This window comes from Aythya marila, assembly GCF_965140915.1.
Source record: "Aythya marila genome assembly, chromosome: 17".
Lineage (NCBI taxonomy): Eukaryota > Metazoa > Chordata > Aves > Anseriformes > Anatidae > Aythya > Aythya marila.
The window spans coordinates 13,685,945-13,705,171 of NC_139058.1; the positions used below are offsets into that span (position 1 = coordinate 13,685,945).

General features: G+C 35.3%; 1 protein-coding gene across 3 annotated transcripts; it reads left to right on the forward strand.

The window, feature by feature from the left end:
* The first annotated feature begins 39 nt into the window (after positions 1–39).
* On the forward strand, positions 40–17,793 carry STX2 (syntaxin 2). 3 transcript variants are annotated; one of them, XM_082773818.1, is made up of 11 exons: positions 40–157; positions 6,435–6,506; positions 7,601–7,700; positions 9,206–9,280; positions 10,071–10,144; positions 10,345–10,453; positions 12,192–12,265; positions 12,370–12,507; positions 13,896–14,006; positions 14,139–14,187; positions 15,680–17,793. In XM_082773818.1, the coding sequence occupies exons 1-11, from the start codon at positions 128–130 to the stop codon at positions 15,811–15,813; spliced, it is 966 nt and encodes a 321-aa protein (XP_082629944.1). In that variant the 5' UTR covers positions 40–127; the 3' UTR covers positions 15,814–17,793. The 3 variants fall into 3 exon arrangements, with proteins under 3 accessions (XP_082629944.1, XP_082629942.1, XP_082629943.1); XM_082773816.1 differs by having other exon boundaries at positions 14,139–14,266; positions 15,680–15,821; XM_082773817.1 differs by lacking the exon at positions 14,139–14,187 and having other exon boundaries at positions 15,680–17,792.
* The last annotated feature ends 1,434 nt before the right edge of the window (positions 17,794–19,227 follow it).

Here is a 19,227-nt window from a genome sequence, read left to right on the forward strand (position 1 = left end):
GGTGGCTGAGCAGAGCCGGTTGAGGGGCGGTCCCGCGGCGGGCAGGGCAGGGCCGGGCCGGGCCGGGCCGGGCCGGGCGCTGACGGCTCCGAGAGAGGAGCTGAGGGAAGGCTGAGGGGCCGCAGGGATGAAGGACCGGCTGGCCGACCTGCAGGAGGTGAGGGAGGCGGGGGCTGCCCGGGCCGTTACCGCCGCGGCCGCTTAGGAAGCGCCTCGGGCGCGGCCCCGGGTCTCCGCGGGGCCGGCGCCGCGTAGGAGGAACGCGGGGGTTGACCTGGTGGCCTTGAGGCCCTTTAATCTGTCGGTGCGGCTGGCTTTGGGGCCCTTCTTTAACCTCTCGGGGAGTAATTGAAAGTATGCAGGAATTTCTGTGAAAATTCCTAAACGCCACATACGCATACAACTTGGCCTGTGCTGAGCTGTGTGAAGGTTTGGGGCTCGTTTGTCTTGAAGCTCTAAGTTCATATTTTCCAGATAATAAAAATATGTTTTGGAAGGTCCAAAGCTTCACTCTTCTCTCCAAAGGGATAACTTGGCATGCAAGGTCATTAGATCACAATATCTTTACCAGGAAAGATATATCAGAGCAGTGCCAAAGAAATGAGCATTTTCTTTCATGTATACTTCAACACTTCTTCTGTTTCCTGTTTATAAACATGGCCAGGTTATGGGAATATGCACCAAATTTCAGTAGTGGTAGTTGCTTCCCAGAAAGAGGAAGCAGTAAGTGGTGATCTGCGTTTGTTTTATAATGCCAAACAAGTACACTTCCTTTTGATGGAGGGGAAGCAACAGTGGGCTGTGGGTATATATTTTAAAAATAAGTAAATCGTTACAATTTTTTTATTGTAGTTGAAGGTTTTTACTGTATGTATATTTTTTTGGCCCGCTTTAGTATTTGATATCTAAAAACATTACTGCAGGAGGCTATTTCTTTAACTAAAGCATTGCTGCAGAAAATTACTGCTTTAAGTCTAAACACTAAGGTCAGTATTGCTGAATTGCGTCATATGTTCATCAACGTAGTTAAGTTTAGAATTAATGAATAGATCTGAGACTTGAAACTGAAGCTTCCTTATACCTAGAAGGAAGTCCTTTAACATCAAGTGAAGTCAACAGCTATAGAAGAGTCCGTGTTTTATCACTTAAAAGTTCACCGTTGACATGAAGATTTGAAAAGTTGTGTGTCACAAGAGGTGGCCTCTGTAAAACTTGATTTGCACAGGGAATTTGTAGAAGTAATTATTTCCATTTTGCCTCTTCATCTTAAATATATTAAAAAAAAAAAGATTTTGAACAGCAATTAACGTTTATTTGCCTATTTTCCATAGTGTTTCGATCTTATTAGTGTAGTTCATCACGTTTTATTTGATTAAAGCATTCAATGAAGGGTAGAGCTTCTATATTGTCATTTTTAAACAGGCCTGGGCCTGCAGAATCTTAAGGAATTACTGAATCTTACCTCTTCCCCTTAAAATAATGTTATTTTGTATTGCATTGGTTATGTTTTTCATGTCAGCTTCGTCTGCTGTGTTTTTGGCAAAGACGTGATGTGCCACACAAATAAAGTTTGAGATACTAATACTTCAGCCAGTGACACACACAGTTTAATTAAACATGGTGCTGCTTCTAGAAGAAACTTAAGGTTGCAAGACCTTATTTATGCTTGTGGATTTTAACTGACAGCAAGCAAGTTTTGTCACTAGACGTGGTAATGTTTACTTAGATTTTCCTATGTCTTTACAAAGAAGAAGAAATGTTACTTATCAGTGCTTATGGTTCATTAAGATATAAAATTACCATATTTTTTTGACATTTCCATCAATACACTGTATTTGGTAGTTAAACAGTGCTAAAATAATTGCCTGAGAAACTGTTGTAGACATGCAGATCGTTCAGCGTTCAGGCATTGTCCTACTTCCCTGCTAGAAAAAAAATCATGCCTTTTTAAGAAGATGGGAACCTGAGTTGTATTTGTCTGCTTCAAGGGGCTTATTTCAATGTTTGTAAACTATGCTAAGCAGGCCAATATGAACTTGCTTCAGCTTTAGAAATCTCAGTTACCAGATACATTTCTCAAATACGATTAATTTGATAGTTGGTCATATCCCAAACTGGTTTGGGGTATTCTTTAGCCCAAATGAATGTAAGATTAAAATAAAATAAAAATAAAAAGTCTCTCTCTGGTCCAATATGCTGCATATAGCAGTGGTCAATAATAGATATTTTGGGAAGAAAAGAAAAGCAGGGTAAATATATAGCAATGATTATCTAGAATATTTTCCAGGTCTTCAATGGTTAAGGGATACAAGAGCACCTTAAAATGACTTTACAAGAGCTGTAGGATCTGCATTCAGACACTGTCTTCAGCACATTTTGCTAGTGTTAGGTATTAAAAACACGTGGTCTTTTAAAGGTCTGTTTAATAATAATTGCTTCAATGTTTTTGATATTGTTAAACGGTCTCAAAGAAGAGGTAAAATGTAAACCCCTGCTTTAGCATGATATTTTAGATCTCAAGGTTGGGTGCAACCTTCATAACACAAAAATTGCTATCTCGAATGCTCAAACTGATGTAGAGGTGTATGTTTAAATCCATTTTTCCTGTTTGATAGGTAAATCATTTTAAATATATTCTTTTTATCTCATTAGTCTTGAGTGTTACTGAGGGAATCTTAAACTTTTAAAAGTGTTTAGACTAGATTGCACTTGATTGTAGCTTTTTTCTTGTAAATAAGGAACAGTAACTTGAACAGAACTGCACTGATTTTTGTAATTTGTTTCTGTGCATTTAGTTATTGTCTCCCAAACTATTGAGGAATGAGTGAACAACCACAAAGTCAAAATAGTTAAAATGGAGAGAATCGGGATAATACGCAAAAATATAAAAGGAACCTTTTCAGAAATGGGAAAATATTACTGGCTGCTTTTTTTCCTGAGTTAATCTTTCACATTGTCCTTCACTCAAACGCAGAACTTCCTGAAAAAGAGCTTTGTTTTCCATGTCATAACAGCATTATTTCATATAGTTGGTTATCTTATGACGTTTTTTCTGTGTTGTACAGTAATGCTACTAAATTCATGTTAATGATTGACCTGCCAAAGCTGCCTGATAAATCTCCTTGGTAAGGAGAACCTCCTCAGTGAGAGAAAATACTTGCTACTTTAGTATAAAAGAATTCTTGAAACCCTGATGCTGTATGAAGAAACTGAAACACCTCATGTTCCAGGTCAGGAGAGAGCCTTGTACCTATAGATGGCTGACATCTAGAACAATACTTCTGGAATCTGAAATTCTCTGACAAGTACTTAAAGAGAAAAGGCTTGGAAGGCTTTGACTTTAACATGGGAGATGTGATGTAAGAATTAGCCTTTCTAAAGACAGGCTTTTTATATAGAATAGAATAATGAAGTTAGGAGGGACCCATGAAGGTGCTTCAGTCCAACTGCCTGACTGCTTCAAGGCTAGCCAGAAGTTAAGGTGTATCAGTGAGAGCATTGTCCAAATATCTCTTGAACGTGCATGCATGGGGCATCATCCACCTAAGAAGTCTGTTACAATGTTTGACCACCCTCATGGTGAATAATTTTTTCCATAGTAGCCAGTCCAAAGCTCCCCAAGTGCAGCTTTGTGTTGTTCTCACACACCCTGTCCTCAGGGAGCAGAGAGCCACGCCTGCCTCTGCTTTCCCTCCTCAGGAAGCTGCAGAGAGCATCCAGGTCGCTTCTCAGCCTCCTTTTCTCTGGACTGGATAAAACAAGTGATTCTAGAGTGTTTTAAAACACATAGGTAGTCATTACACAAGTAAAGGGTTACTTGTATAACAAAGGTAATGAGTTACTTGGTACAGGCAACCATAAAGATTTACAGTATCGTCAACATTGCTTCCTTTTATGCCATCCAGTTGGCTGAGTAATATGGGAGTGCATTGAGTACAAGGGAGTTAAGTTGCAGTTTGCAGGGACTGCTGTAAATCTAGTATTTGCAGTCCCTCAGATGTGGTTTTTGTATCAATAATAACTTCGGTACAATTATTTGTCCTGTAATTTCTCTGGACAGATTTTAAAGGAAAAGTCCATCATACAGAGAGAGCAGGGAGGCACCTGCTGCATTCTCAGGGTGGGAATAGGATGGTGTGCAAGACCTCTGCTCTCATCGCAGCATGCAGCTACAGCCTCTTGCCTGCTTTATATCAGGTATTTTTTTGGTGATACTGTTTATACTATGGAGGTGAGGCCTAGGAGAAGGAATACCTTTATGCGAAACTCGATCTTGGTTGAGCCGTGTGCTTGTGGAAAGGTTTGTCACTTATGTTGAAGAGTTAGTGAATAAGCCGTATACTAGGTAAGTGATGATTTAAGAACATAAAGAACAGAGGTTGACAAGTCAAGTGTCTTTCAAGTGCTGATGTTCAAGGTAGGGAGTCCTTAAATCTTTCAACAGATTGCAGTCGGCCAATTTGTCTGTCATTCATGTCATTGCAACCAAATGTGAAAGTGAAATGGATGTGGAACTGACTGAGGCTGCCTCTAGATATGGCTTAACCAAATGACAGATAAAAAAATCTTACTCTTAAGGCTGACTCAGGTATTTAATGTTTTACTGAGATCTGACCAAGGAAGCAGCTGACATGCTGAATCTCTTAACCAATACCATTTTAATTATTTTTAGTTCATTTACCTAAATACAGGATTTTGTTATAACTAGAAAAATATTCTTTACACAGTAAATGTAAGCAGAAGGTGTTCTTTTACATAGATGATTAAATCAAACATCTTTGTAGCTCATTAATGTAGCTCATTATTAACTTAGACCTGGCAGTTTTTTAACACTAGTCTCTGATATCAGTACGATTTGGGTGACTTCTTTTGGACACAGACTTCCTCTCATTTTTACTAAGCAAGGCTGTTAATTGATTAGTCTGTACTGACAGATTCTTTAATACTGAGTTCTAGCAATCATCTCCCCAGAATGAGCGAATACCAAAAAGCTTTAGGGACACATGACATTACACGTGAATTGGTGGTCTGGGAGAGCCGTAACATCTTAAGTCTTTTATTTCAGTTGGAGCACTGTGGTTGCTGAGCATAAAAAATCAAATTATTTCTGACAAAAAATACCGTTATGGAGCTTTATGGACTCCCTGAATTTGCAGGGGGTGGGGGGAAAAAAGCTGTCCCAAAGTATAAATGTAAACTTTACATAAAGATTTGGAGCACTCTTAGTGTTTTGGTACTTAGGCTCTCTGTGAGTGTAACTTTATTACGTAATAGCAGTGTTTTGACATTGGATTAAATTGCAGAATTATCATGCAAATAGCATACATCTCATCTAATTTAATAAAACCAGAAACAAAGAGTTTATTGGGTTACAGGATCAGGGTTTGGAAGCTGAGAGTGGGAGTTAGAAGATCAAAGGCAGAAGGGCTTGCAAGAAAAATTTTGAAAATGAAAATCCTGTATTTTACCTATCACGTGGTTTGGTTTTTATATGGCGATTATCCATGGACTGCAGTAGAACACAGTAATTTACTAATTTTGTTCCAATTTGGGTTCAATGCAGGTCAGTCTGCTCTGCAGAGGGAACTAGAGGCCATGAGAACTGGAACTGCATACTTCTGATGCACATCAGTTCTCTCTTCCTTTGACCAAATTTGAATCCGTTACTGTGGAGAACCACATGTTCTGCTGGTCTGGCTCATGGTTTAGGGAAGTATGACTCAGGGCATGTGCTGGGCTGGGTGCTTGGGAGATCTGCGAGAGCCAGCATCCGGAGTTGCTGCCTCACTGGCTGCGCTTCTCAGGGCTTATCAATTACGTAAGGCGTCTGTGTGTAGTGTAACATAATTGTATCTGAATTGGTGTGGAGTGGCAGCTTGAAAGCACGCAAGGGCAAAACTAGTACAGAGATGCTGGTAGCGTTTTGTTCTTTCGTTTGATCTTTGCATCATTAAATCACACGCTAGAAAGTCATGGACACCCCTCTTTGTATTTCTTTGTGAGGTTTTCATTTACTGTCTCAGTTATGGTGAAACTGGGTATTATTTTACATTCACGTAGGACTCACTGTGAAGTAAGTATTTTTAGGCTGTGAGAGAGGTGTTATATATAAAGATGTAAAATTGTATTCTAATACTTTCTTATGACAGGGAATGAGAACTATAAAATTGCATATAGCCTGGTTCTGTCCTGAAGTTTTTTGCAGAGGAGTACTGCATTAGCATTCACAGTTTTATGGTAGTCAGGTGACTTTTTGACCTCTCTGCTTATTTGTTTTCAGATTACAGTCCTCAGAAGAGAAAAACTTACTTCTTGTCAGATTATCGATAAAAAGATAAAAATATGTACGCAGGAGCAATGTAGAAGGAACCTTCCTTGTTTCAGAACAGTATCATGAGTTTTATTTCATAGATTTGTTTTGTTGTCTTTTGCAGTGCAAAGGAAATGAAGATGGAGAAACAGTTATTGTTGAAAAAGACCATTTTATGGATGACTTCTTCCAACAGGTGTTTTTTGTAATCTTTATGTACTCTTCATTATACATTCTGCATTTCTCAGTTATTTTTGCTATTAGCTTAATTTTGAAAGTAAGCCATCTCATGGGCACCTCTTATAACATATTTCTTGCTTCAATAAATATCATGTTCCTATTCCATACAATGTAGCAAACTACGGGGAAGATTCTGTTTTAACAAATAATTGAAGACATTGGAGTTTGATTTCTTGTGTGCCCCCCTGCTATGTTTTCCTGTCACATAAAAGTTCATCATGGTACATAAAAGTATGCATATGATTTTTTGGTTTTGTTTGTTTTTTAAGAAAAAAAGTAAGTTATTTAAATGTTCACAGATAACTACTTGTTGTGGTTTAACCCAGCTGGCAGCTAAACACCACACAGTCATTTGCTCACCCACCCTCCTCCCTCTCTGGGATGGGGGAGAGAAACGGGAAAGTGAAGCCTGTGATTTGAGATAAAGACAGTTTATTAAGACAGGAAAATAATAATAACAATAATGATGATACTAGTACTACTACTAATAATGTGCACAAAACAAGTGATGCACAATGCAATTGCTCACCACCTGCTGACCGATGCCCAGCCTATTCCTGAAGAGCCGGCTCCCCACCCTGGCTAGCCACCCCTATATATTGTTTAGCATGACGTCAGATGGTATGGAATACCCCTGTGGCCAGTTTGGGTCAGCTGTCCTGGGTCTGTCCCCTCCCAGTTCTTGCTGGTGGCCAGTCTGCCCGCTGGCAGGACAGAGCGAGAAGCTGAAAAGTCCTTGGCCTGGTGTAAGCACTGCTCTGCAACAATTAAAACATCAGCATGTTATCAGCACTCTCCTCATCCTAATCCAGAACATAGCCCCCAGCAGCTGCTAGGAGGAAAATTAACTCTGTCCTAACTGAAACCAGGACACTACTGAGTGTCTGAGATTGATATGCTGAGATTTCTGTCAAATATTGACTAGTCTTGCAATTAAATATTTTGATTTTCATTACCAAAGACGTTTTTTTTTGTTTGTTTGTTTGTTTTTTTAAAAAAAGCCTTCACATGCCATATTTTAATTCTTTCATTGCCACATTTATCTTCTAGGTTGAGGAACTTAGAAATAATATAGCAAAAATAGCACAAAATGTGGAAGAAGTAAAAAAGCAGCACAGCATTATCCTGTCAGCACCAAATCCTGAAGGAAGTGAGTATCGCTTTTTTAGATTTCAAGTATACATGACTAGATTTTCTGAAATCAATTTTGTTTTGTTTAGATAAGTTTTACTCTGACAGATAGCTGTTCTCAACCCTTCTTACTTTAAGGCATGCCTAAGTTTGTGCACAGGGTATAATGAACAGGGAAGAAAAGACTCAGTGTCATTTTAGCAGAATGTCTCAACAGTAACCTCTTTTTTTGTTCTTACTGATGAAAACCGAACTGTGGTTGTTAATTCTTTTTTTTTTTTTTCCTTCCTGTATCTTCTTCATCTGTTTGTAGGTGGGCATGTGTGTGTCTTATTGACAGTGATTTTGCTAACTGATTCTATATGACTTAAAAAGCAATGAGCCTCAGGTTAATAAGGGTTAGTAATTGATCTGATTGAGAGCAATTTTTATCACAACCACAGAAATGCATTTGAATTGTGTGGGGACATGATATTGCTCTTGTGAATCTGGTGTCTTCAGGAACTCCAATAACAGATCTAGTTAAGTGATTCATGAATATGCGTAGTATTTTTCAGAAAATATAGGTAGTGTGTGACACAATTATGTTTTTTTAAAAGTTAAAAGCAATGAGTCCATGATAAACTACAGAACTGTCACTCGAAAGACTTAACTGAATTTCTTCCTTATGACCAACAAAGAAATATTACCATGAAATTATGTTAAGAAAAGGCACAAAATATTTTACCTGGTTTAGGTGGTGATTTGGGAATAACATTTCCCAGGGCCTGTTACAAGAAATAGGAATCTGATAGTAAGATCTAAAATACCTGGGAATATCATAAGCTCCTCAGTATGATTATGCTATATAATTATGAGATTGCAGGGTTGAGTTATATGTGATCCATGGCTTGCTTGAGCTACATTGGTAGTTCAGTGTTCAAGGTGATGTATTTAATGATGTCAACAATGCAATTTTTTTGTTGCTAATTTCAAAAAACATTTTTAATGTGAAGATCTATTTTTGACAAGACCTGAAGAAAGATTGCAGTGGTACAGTCTACACCAATACAATTGCTGGATCTGGATTTTATGGTTCCCTTCTAAGTCACTTCAGTGGGCAACATCAGCTTTGCTCCAGATGCTGATAGTTGCCCCTGCACAAACAGGTGCTGCAGTGACCTTTCAGTGGCCACCACATTCTGCTGAGAGAAAGGAGTACATGCAGCTGTAAACTAGTAAAGCAGGATGAATGTCACCAGGGAATTGAGATTAAAGAACATGATAAAAGGAACAATCAGAGAGGTACCAAAGCGATAAGCGTTGTATCACAGAGTAGTTTATGATTTCTTTTTTTTTTTTTCTTCACAAATAGAATGGAAGAAAGTTAAGAACTTTCAGTTAAGAACTTAAGTCACTTACTAATTAACTGTGTTTCCCCTGGTCATATATAGTTGTCCAGAAATGATGACTTGAATGTCTTTTGAGAAGGCAACTCACTGATTTGTTATCAATCATCAACAGTTCTGGTTTTATTTTTTTAAGGAACAAAAGAAGAACTTGAAGAATTAAATGAGGAAATAAAGAAGATTGCTAATAAAATCCGAGCCAGGTTAAAGGGTAAGTTGAGGGGAGAAATAAAACTGCTATCACTCATAACATATTCAGGATGTTAGTGGTGTTAGAGTTAATGGCCTTCTAAAACTTAACTCTATTATGTATGTATAAATTACCTTGTACAACTCCTGCCAGGTAGTTCCTAAATTCTAAGAAAATCTTAAGAAAATTTAGTGTATAGTTATTCATTCATTAAGCCTTGAATACAAAATGTTCAACTTTTTGCACTAGTGTTTATACAGATCTGTTTTTTTGTCTACTTACATAATTTGGAATTCCCTAACTCAACTCCCTTCATTCAGGCTAAGTAATTTTGCTATGGGTTTCCCCTGCAGTAGTGCCCTGTTCAGTATGCATTTTGAAATATATTGACAGTTTGAGTATTACTCATTACACTTAGTGTGCGTTTTTGTTGTGTTAGTCTTCCGTAAGCACTAGGGTGTGTTTACCTGTTATGTTTTTATCACTTAAATTATAAGAGCAGTCCTATTTTGTTAGAGCCTTTGAACTGCTCCTAGAGTAATAGATGTTAGTGTGACTCTTAATAGTATTGAAGTAGCTACTGTTTTAAGATCTATACCCAATAGAATTACAGAACCTATTTAAAACATATATGGATTTCACTGCCCCCACACTACACACACATGCATATGGAAGAAAAGTTAAATGTCTTTGTGGGGAGCCTTGTACATGAGAAAAGTAATAATTAGTAGTATTTACCAAATAACTTTGAGGTGCGGTATCAAATTTACTATATCAAATGTTGACTCAATATTCTTGTATTTGCTATTAGCTATTGAACAAACTTTTGATCAGGGTGAAAATGCTAATCGGACATCAGTGGATCTCAGGATAAGAAAAACACAGGTATGACAATTTAAGAAATGTAAAGAACATAAAAGGATGCTATTAAATCAGTGAATGAGTTGCACTTTTCGGAAATAATTCAGGACCCCATGTTCTGTTCTGTTGACATTTAAATACAGTTTTCAGTTGTTGTGCAGTCATATTTGCTGTACTAAGAATAAAATAAACTTTTTGCACATTTTTAAATCCTGTAAAAACAGCACTCTGTATTAGCTCACAAGTTTGTGGAGGTCATGACAGAATACAACGAGACCCAATCTCTTTTTCGAGAACGCAGCAAAGGTCGGATACAGAGACAATTAGAGATAAGTAAGTGACCTGAATACACTTATTTTTTTAAATAAATAAATTTTAAATGTATTGTTATACCTCCATTGTTTCTTATTACTTAAAGTTAGTACAAAACATCATGCATCTTGAACACCACCTTTAAGCATGTGAATGGGAGGGAAAAGAATTCTCAGATGGCATTAAGTCTTTGCTACTACTCTTCGTAACAACTGTAAAAAATAGAGAAAACTAAATAATATAAAAGTTTTTATATTGCAAATTATTAAATATCCTTTGTTTCATTTTTTCATGTCTTGAAACTGCAGAAGAAACATTAAGCTTGCGTGCAGAAGCTGTTGTAGAGATACTGAATGTGTTCTGTTGTGTTGCTAAAAGCCATTTCCAAATTAACATGCTAATAACAGCGTCATCTCTTTTTATGCTATTCTGTTTGTGTCAATAAGAACATTTTTTTGTAAGTTCAGCTGCCATAACATCAGTGCTACCTTTAGTTATACCCTAATAATTTGTTGAATGACTTGCATTGCCTTATTTCATTGTTGATTATGAGGAATATTCAGAAAGGCACCTAACTACTCAGAAGTACAGTGCCTACTTTAGAAAGTGTCTAAAATACCAATAATACCTTGTACCTAATGTTGGCCTTTTTAATGTAACTTGTAAAAGCAAATAAATATTTTTTATATGAAAAATGCAAACAGAAGAGTTAGCAGTTAGTTTGCTTTTCATGTGCTTCTTTTCTTTTTCATTAGTTTCCCATACTTAGTATGATTCAATTCAGCATTTCAGCATAGTTTATTTGGCAAGTTAATTTCTTCACTCATGCTCCTGTGGGAAGGGACCCTAATACCTCAGGACATGATTCTTTCAAATTAATGTTATGACCTAATTTGATTCTTTAGCTTTTCCTCATCACTAAAAATTTTAAAGCAGGTTTTGCAGCATTCTTGGGTATTAATGTCACAAGGTAGTATTAAAATTAATTTTCATCTGATAGGACAGAATTATATAAGCCATTTCTAATCCCTGCTCTTCCCATGTAAAATAAGTTGAATGTCTGTATATGATGTGTACAATACAAATAGCTTGAATATGCTCTGTAACTTTTGTCTTTAATGCAAAAGATATTTGCATTTGTTTTACCACTGTGATAGGATTCAGTTTGCTTAAACATGCAATAATAAACTGCATACATTGTTAGGTGTGTTATGAAAAGTAGAAGTGAGGATACTCCATGGGTAATCATCTCCTCTGTGGGGAATTTGAATGTAATCCTATGTTAGCTGTTAAAGACTGATTTACATAAAGACTTACATATGATTTACATAAAGATTAGATCCATCACTGTCATTGGTAGGAGGGAGGAAGAAAATTAGGTTCCAATGTGACATGATTGAATGGGTAAATATTGAGTGTTACATAAATACTATTTGTATCTTCAGTTGTTCCTCTGGAGAACACTCAACAGGGTTCATATGTATATTGTAAATGTTTCTGATCAAGCTTTTCAGCATGACCAAAAGAAAAAACCCACAGGAAATCTTCATACTAGTTCTGAATCTAGCATAGTTGTTTTCTTTCTACTTGACGTTTTTCTTTTTTTCATATGCAAAATGGTACTTGGTAATGGCTAAACGCTACATTGTTTTATCTTGAAAAATGTGCAATACAAGAATTTTCTTTGAGTTGTTATTCTTCTGTAAAATTAAGTTTAATAATAAGTAATGTTATATAAAATATTTTATTTTTATTCTAGCTGGAAAGACCACCACTGATGAGGAATTGGAGGAAATGTTAGAGAGTGGTAATCCTTCAATTTTCACATCTGATGTATGTATTTCTGGTCCAGTTAAGCCTGTCATCTGTTCTGTTTCTTCTGCTATTTAGAAGTTTGTCAACACTTATTTGTGTCTGTATTTTTTGTTCTTCCAAAGATTATATCAGACTCCCAAATAACTAGGCAAGCTCTGAATGAAATTGAGTCCCGACACAAGGATATTATGAAACTGGAATCTAGCATACGAGAGTTACATGAAATGTTTATGGACATGGCTATGTTTGTTGAGACTCAGGTAAACAAACTAATTCAAATACATATACATAAGTGGGATTTTTTTCTTTTCTTACTCTTTGAAATATAAGGAAACAATTGCTTGTAATCAAATAATACAGGTTTGTTTCTTAGTGTTTTTTGACTGATTAGAATATATGAAAGTTAACTGCTGAAGGTTTTTGTATTTTAGACAAATTTACAGCCCAGATGTACTAATAGTATGTCCTATGGATTGCTGAGCATAGGCACTTTTCAGTCACCATATTTAAGTATTTTCTTCAACGTATTTGTATTGCAGTGTGTTTGAATGTTTTGTGCATGTTTGAGTAAGAACAACTCTGTCCTGGAGTGATGGCTAGTGTCTTGGAAACTTACTATATTCATAGACATGTTAAAGGACTGATGTGGTAGAATAAAATGTAGATTTATACAATTTGCGTATAATACAAAGGTATGATTCCTGTCTTAACAATCATGAATGTAAACAGATTGATTGACAAGACATTCAAGTTGTCTCTCATGTTGTTTATCCTGAGGTGCATGTAGTTTGTTCTGTCTGTAGTCTTTGCTACTTAATACCAATTAACAGAAGTTAAAAGTATTTTACTTAGCTCTTAAATTCTTTGAGTTCTGCAGGAGAGTGAAAGGAATAATGTTCAGGGGAGAAGCTTTCCTGAGAAGGACTTTTTTTTAATTGGGTTTTGTGCTAAAGTTGTATGTTGCTTTGATATTAGATCTGTCGGCAAGGCAAACTGGTAGTAGTTTCCTAATGAATTAGAAATGAATAAAAATTATTTGTGGATCATTATTTAATGCTTTGCTGTTTACTGCTGCTGATTATTTCTTCTGATGGACAGAAACACAGGTAATAGAGATTTACTGTAACTTTTCACCAATCTTCCATTTCATTACCAAATTTCATTCATCATAATTTGAATTTGGTTATGTGTTGACGTTCTAAACATTCAACTCTGCTTTGCTTCCTGAAGTGTATGGATTTTTTAGGTAACTGTTAAACCTTGTGTTAAAGTAGTCAACATCTTTGCCCACTTCCAGGCACATCAGAGGTTTCTGACCTTTTAGTATGTCAGTTTTAGACTGCCTGTTAAAACATACCTCACATTCAAAGGTATGTTTTCAGAGGTTCAACGTTTGTTCATTCAAAATGGAGAAAGATGCCTACCCTGCCCTTGAATGTTCCTTGTTTGTTTAGAACTTTGAGCCCTTGCTTCTCATTCCCTTTTACCCGTGACACATTCCCTTTTCCTCGTGGCAGAAAAAAAGTCCATTGCTACTATGCGAATTACTTCTTAAAATATTCATTGATATTCTGTAGCCTTTTCCAGATTCATTAAACAAAGATCCATGGATGCCAATAATTATTTTTTCTTTAAACTTCATTTTAAGGGTGAAATGATCAACAACATAGAAAAGAATGTGATGAATGCATCAGATTATGTGGAGCATGCTAAGGAAGAGACAAAAAAGGCAGTTAAATATCAAAGCAAAGCACGAAGGGTATGGTCTGTTTTCATAATTGCGCTAATGAGCATGTTAACTTGAAATGTATGGATTGAAACATTGACTTTTAAAAACTGAAAATGCAAGTTTTAATGTGATATTAAAATAATAATGCCTTGTTTTTAACAGAAAATATGGATAATTATCCTTGTGTCATTGGTGTTGATTGCCATAATTGGTCTAATTATTGGTTTGTCTGTTGGTATTCGGTGATGCTTGGATAACCTCAGCATGCATGAATTCCTGCCAGTGCGGCAGTAAGTAACTAATCATCTAATTTTGCTATTCTGCTCTGACAAACTCTTTGGACTACTAATCCTTACTATGTGTGCAGTTAGTACTGTGGCGGTGAGGTGACTAGGTGGATCCTCCTTTGTCTCTGCATTCTGCAAAAGTTCTATGCATGAGAATATTGAAAACTGTGACATCTAGTGGTATTTTTTTTAATTTATCATAAGACCTGTAAACAAAAAATGAAATGAGATAACTCAGCTTATTGTCTCAGTCCTTTGCTTTTTTTTATATAAAGTTAACGTCAGCAAACAGCCTGCACTAAGATACAGATTTCTAATTGGAATTTTGTCAAATGTAGTTTTCTACGGCTTTCAGCAGAGCTAAATTAGGTGTCTACAAACATAAAGCTGGCTATTTTGCCTTGCAGAATATACGTAAATTTCTTACTTTAAAGCTCTTTTACCAAATAAAACATTGCATTGCAATGTTTTGGTTAGACCAAATGAAACCATGTGACGATGCGTTTGTAAGAGGAATTCTGCAAATATTCCAACCTAAATTTGAGAAATCTTTCAATTTTCAGAATTTTGCTGTACTAATCTGCCATTTCTTGTCAAATTGACTTCTAGCCAGGCTAAGCAGATAATAGCACTTGACTTTTCTGGGACCAGTAGACACACAACATTTTACATGTAGGATCTCCAAAATATACGTGAAGCTCTATGAGATAGTATGTCATTTCAGACCACTAATCATTAGTTTAGTTGTCTGTACTAACACATTTTTAATATTAACATTTAAGTTTTTACTTCTGATGTTAGAGTTTCTTCTCACATTTGGTTTATGGGCAGACAACATGCTTTACTTTCTATCATTGCTGATAGAAATATCTGACCTGCTGTCAGACCTTGATGCATCTACATAGAATCCAGTTGTGTGGGTTTTTTGTGCAGATCTTCTGAGCTACTAGCTATACAAGGTTTTTACTGACATTCTCTTGAATTTGAGAACATTTGAGAACAAAGAGTGCAATTGTAGAGGTTTGAGCAGACTACAAATATTTATCCAAGGATTGGATTTATTGCAGTTAGCAATGTTACTATTTTTAGGCTTGACCTTAATAAGTAAATGTTTGTTATTGCTGCTATTTCTATATGTAGTAATATTTATGGAAGTTTCCTATGGGTAGTAACAACTATAAAGAAAAATAATTGTTATACAAATAGCTACAGCTAGTGACTATGGTTACATGTGTTAGAAAAGAATGGATAACAATAGAAAATCACAGTAGTAAGTTTTTATTTAGAAGGATAATTCAAACATTTAGAATAGATACCAGAGTAATTGATCTTCTGTGGGTATGCATGTATTTAAACAGTTCTTTATCTGACAAGGTACATCAATCTAAATTTTCCTTTTTTTTTTTTTTCTTTCAGAAATTGATGTTCATTATTATATGTGTAACTGTATTACTTCTGATACTTGGAATTATCCTAGCAACAACACTATCATAGCAAGTATATTCAAAGAGCTACGAACCTTCAGCAACTCCAAAATACGTCTTCAGTAAAGCCAAACTTTTTTTTATGAAAGATGCCTTAAACCCTTGCACTGTTACATGATGATTACCTATCACTAAATGGCTAAAATGAAAACAAAATCACTTTTAATGTTTACTTATAAATGAAGAACAGAATGTATTAGGATACGTATGGATTTTCATCATAAACTATACATTTGTAAGACCGAAACTTGCTTTTAATTGTTTTGAACTAAAGGAACTTAGGATGTTTTCATATTTCAGTGTTATAAACAGTTCAAATAGGGAGATGAGAAGCTTTTTTGACTGTTTGACTTTTTTATTTCTATTGCTAATATAATCCTAATCACAGATTTTATAACCTTACCGGTGTTGCTTCTGTTAGCACTCCTGTGAACGTTTTTATGAAATGTAACTATGTCTTTAAGTTATTTAGTCACCTTAGCCTGTCTAAGCTTAATACTTTATTAAAATATTCTTCAGCAAGTGCTAAAATATTTTATCCTGAAAAGACCACTTAGATATTTAATGGTCTGCCTCCTACATTACACTTCAAAAAGCAAAGATTTTTTTTTTACGCTTTCCATTTTTATTCTTTTCAACATGACTAAGGTGAATTGCTTTAAATATTTCCTTTATGTTATGGTAGAAATGCTTTCTGGTAAAAGAATACAGTAATGAAACACACAATTTGAACTTCAGCAAATAATTTTACAGTCTTTGTTCAAACAGAACTCATGGATCAGTTTAGCCTTATTGTTCATATGAATGATAAAAATCATATGATAAAATGATTTTAAAAAAATCACACCTTCTGTAAAATCAAGTCAATATTTCATTTTCAGAAGCTTGCTAATGTTGTGTGAATGTAGTACATGGGGAGAAATGCAACTCTCTCAGAAAACTCCAGAACGTAATGCAAACTAAGACACTGATTTGTTATGAAATTTATTATATAACGTGTATGAAGTGTCTTAGCATATGCATATTGTTGTAATGCTAGCTTGTAAGACCTGAAAGCTTGAAAGAATTTAAAAGTAACCAAATAACTGCATTTAATGTTAAAGATTATTTTTGTATTTTGTGTGTAAAATATTTGTAACTTGAATTTTTGATTTCTTGTTGTTTAGGATATCCATGTAGATATGTAGATACATTTACATTGTAAGAGAATTAGAGGAACATATAATGTGTGCCTTTTTAAACACAGTCTAAAACTATGCTTGTTAATGTTTCCAGATATTCAACTATAATGTTAATTTCAATAACTGTCATAAAAGATTAGAATCTTTAAACTTACATTTTGTGGAAAGTGCCTGAGATTATTAACTAAAATGTAACTCAGTCTATTGACTAGCTTCATAAAATTCAGCAAAGTTTACAATATATATTGCATATATGAATATTCTTGCTTTGCTGTCCAATTATACTGTGAATATGCTAGAGCTATTCAGATACCGTACTTTTTTTTTTTTTTTTTAAACAAAAAAAGCCTTCTGCAAGCCAGCCATAAAGAAGTCGCTTGATAAAATTCAACTTCATTAATGAACAATTTTTACCTCTAAGCCCAGAACAACACTCACCAGTGGTTGTAAGGAAGTTTACAAGCAAAGTAAGGAAAGATTGGTTGCCTTAGTGCTCATTCTAGGTAAAATGTATTTTTATTCTATAGTTTTCTAGAATTCTAATAGTAAATATTATTTATACAAAGTGCAGTGAGAGGATCAGTTCTGCTGTTCTACAGCTGATTATCTAAAATGTTGCTCCAAATTTGGTTGTGTTGATTCTTTTTTAATTTATAATGTAGTAATTTGCCCATCAAAAACAGAAATATGAATAAGCCGCTCCACGTTTTCTTACTTGTTATATAGCTGCCTCAGTTTGTTTTAAAACAAAACTTGTTTTTCACATGAACTTTTGTTCTGTTAATATTGTGGGGGAGGAAATCTCTAACCTATGCACTAATAAATTTATCTACGCAAGTATCTTGTTGCTATTATTATATTCATGATGTTATTGTGACCTTTGTGAATATTTCCAGTAAGTGTTTGGATAAGGCACGCATGTCAAACAACTGCTAATAAGATAATCAGTCTTAGTCTGATTATCTTATTTCCTGAAAATCTTCACACACAAAAAAAAAAAGAAAGGGCAGGCAGTACTGAAGATATGAATGGTAGTTATTCATTTAAAGTATTCCCATAGAATTTTATTGAATATTAAACTTGATAGGTAGAGGAGTTATATTTGGATAAAGCTAGTCATGTATTCTCAGATTCTGTATAAAAGCACATCTTTCACTATCCAGAAGTAAAATAGTGGCATCTCATTGCTGCTTCTTACAGGGAAACCACACCCTCTGTACAAAAAGCACCAGGTGGGAACACAGATGAATTCAATAGAATGAGCTAAACTTCCCCAAATACAGAACAGACATTTCTAGGCAATGCAGTGTTTGTTTAGTGTAGCACTATGTGAGGTTTAATGAATGTAAGCCTGATAAATAAAATTTAGAAGACAGAAGGAGCTGAAGTAACTAGGAGGAAGGATGCTTTTCTGTATAAAAAAATAATTTTTAAAAAGCCCTTTAGAGAGCTGTGCTTAATGTAGATTATTTGAGAGTGGCTTGGGTGATTTTTATTTATTTTTTTTAAACTTCAATTACAGTGTTAAACTTGATTTGATATGTTCTGGTGGCTTGTATGTGACTTCTGAAAATAACCATGGCATGCTTCCTCATGCTGCAGTCAGTGGGTCAGCCTTTGCACCTGTGAATCAACTCAGTCTTTTCTGTCATATACAATAACTGGCTCTTCAGTTACACAGTGCTGCTTGCAGACTATTTTCATTACCTCTGTCAAACATGCAAAGTCCTTCTGCACAGTAGTACAGCACTTACAAATCAACTTTTTGGAATAAAAAAGAGCATTTTATAAGCATTTATAATCAGGTTTTGAAGAACAAAAGTACTTCTCAAAGATTTTTACGAAGGGAAATTTATAGAAATGGTAAGTAGTTACAAAATAATTGTATATTTTAAAGAATGTTTTGATTGCTGCACTTACAGGCTGCTTTTGAACCTTTAAGAAGGGGGAAAAGGATTTCGATACTGAATAGTAAGTTCATCAGAAATTGCTGGTATACAAATAGCTAACAATATATAACAGATTGTGGTCTGGGAAGAAAGCAATTTTGTTTTATGCATACAAAAACAAAACTGTAATTCCTGTTTCCACACTTCAGAGAGAATGTGAGACTATATTGGCTCAGCCCCCGCTAGTTCCTCTCGACTCCAGTAAACTGTGCTGAATCACGTTAAACTAACACAGAGCACAGCTTGGTTTAGGAGAATACGGCAGAATGAATAAAGACTCACCAGAGGTGCCATTTTTATCGGAGCTCACTTTACAGTCCTTATATGTAATTTTACAGAAAATGGACAGG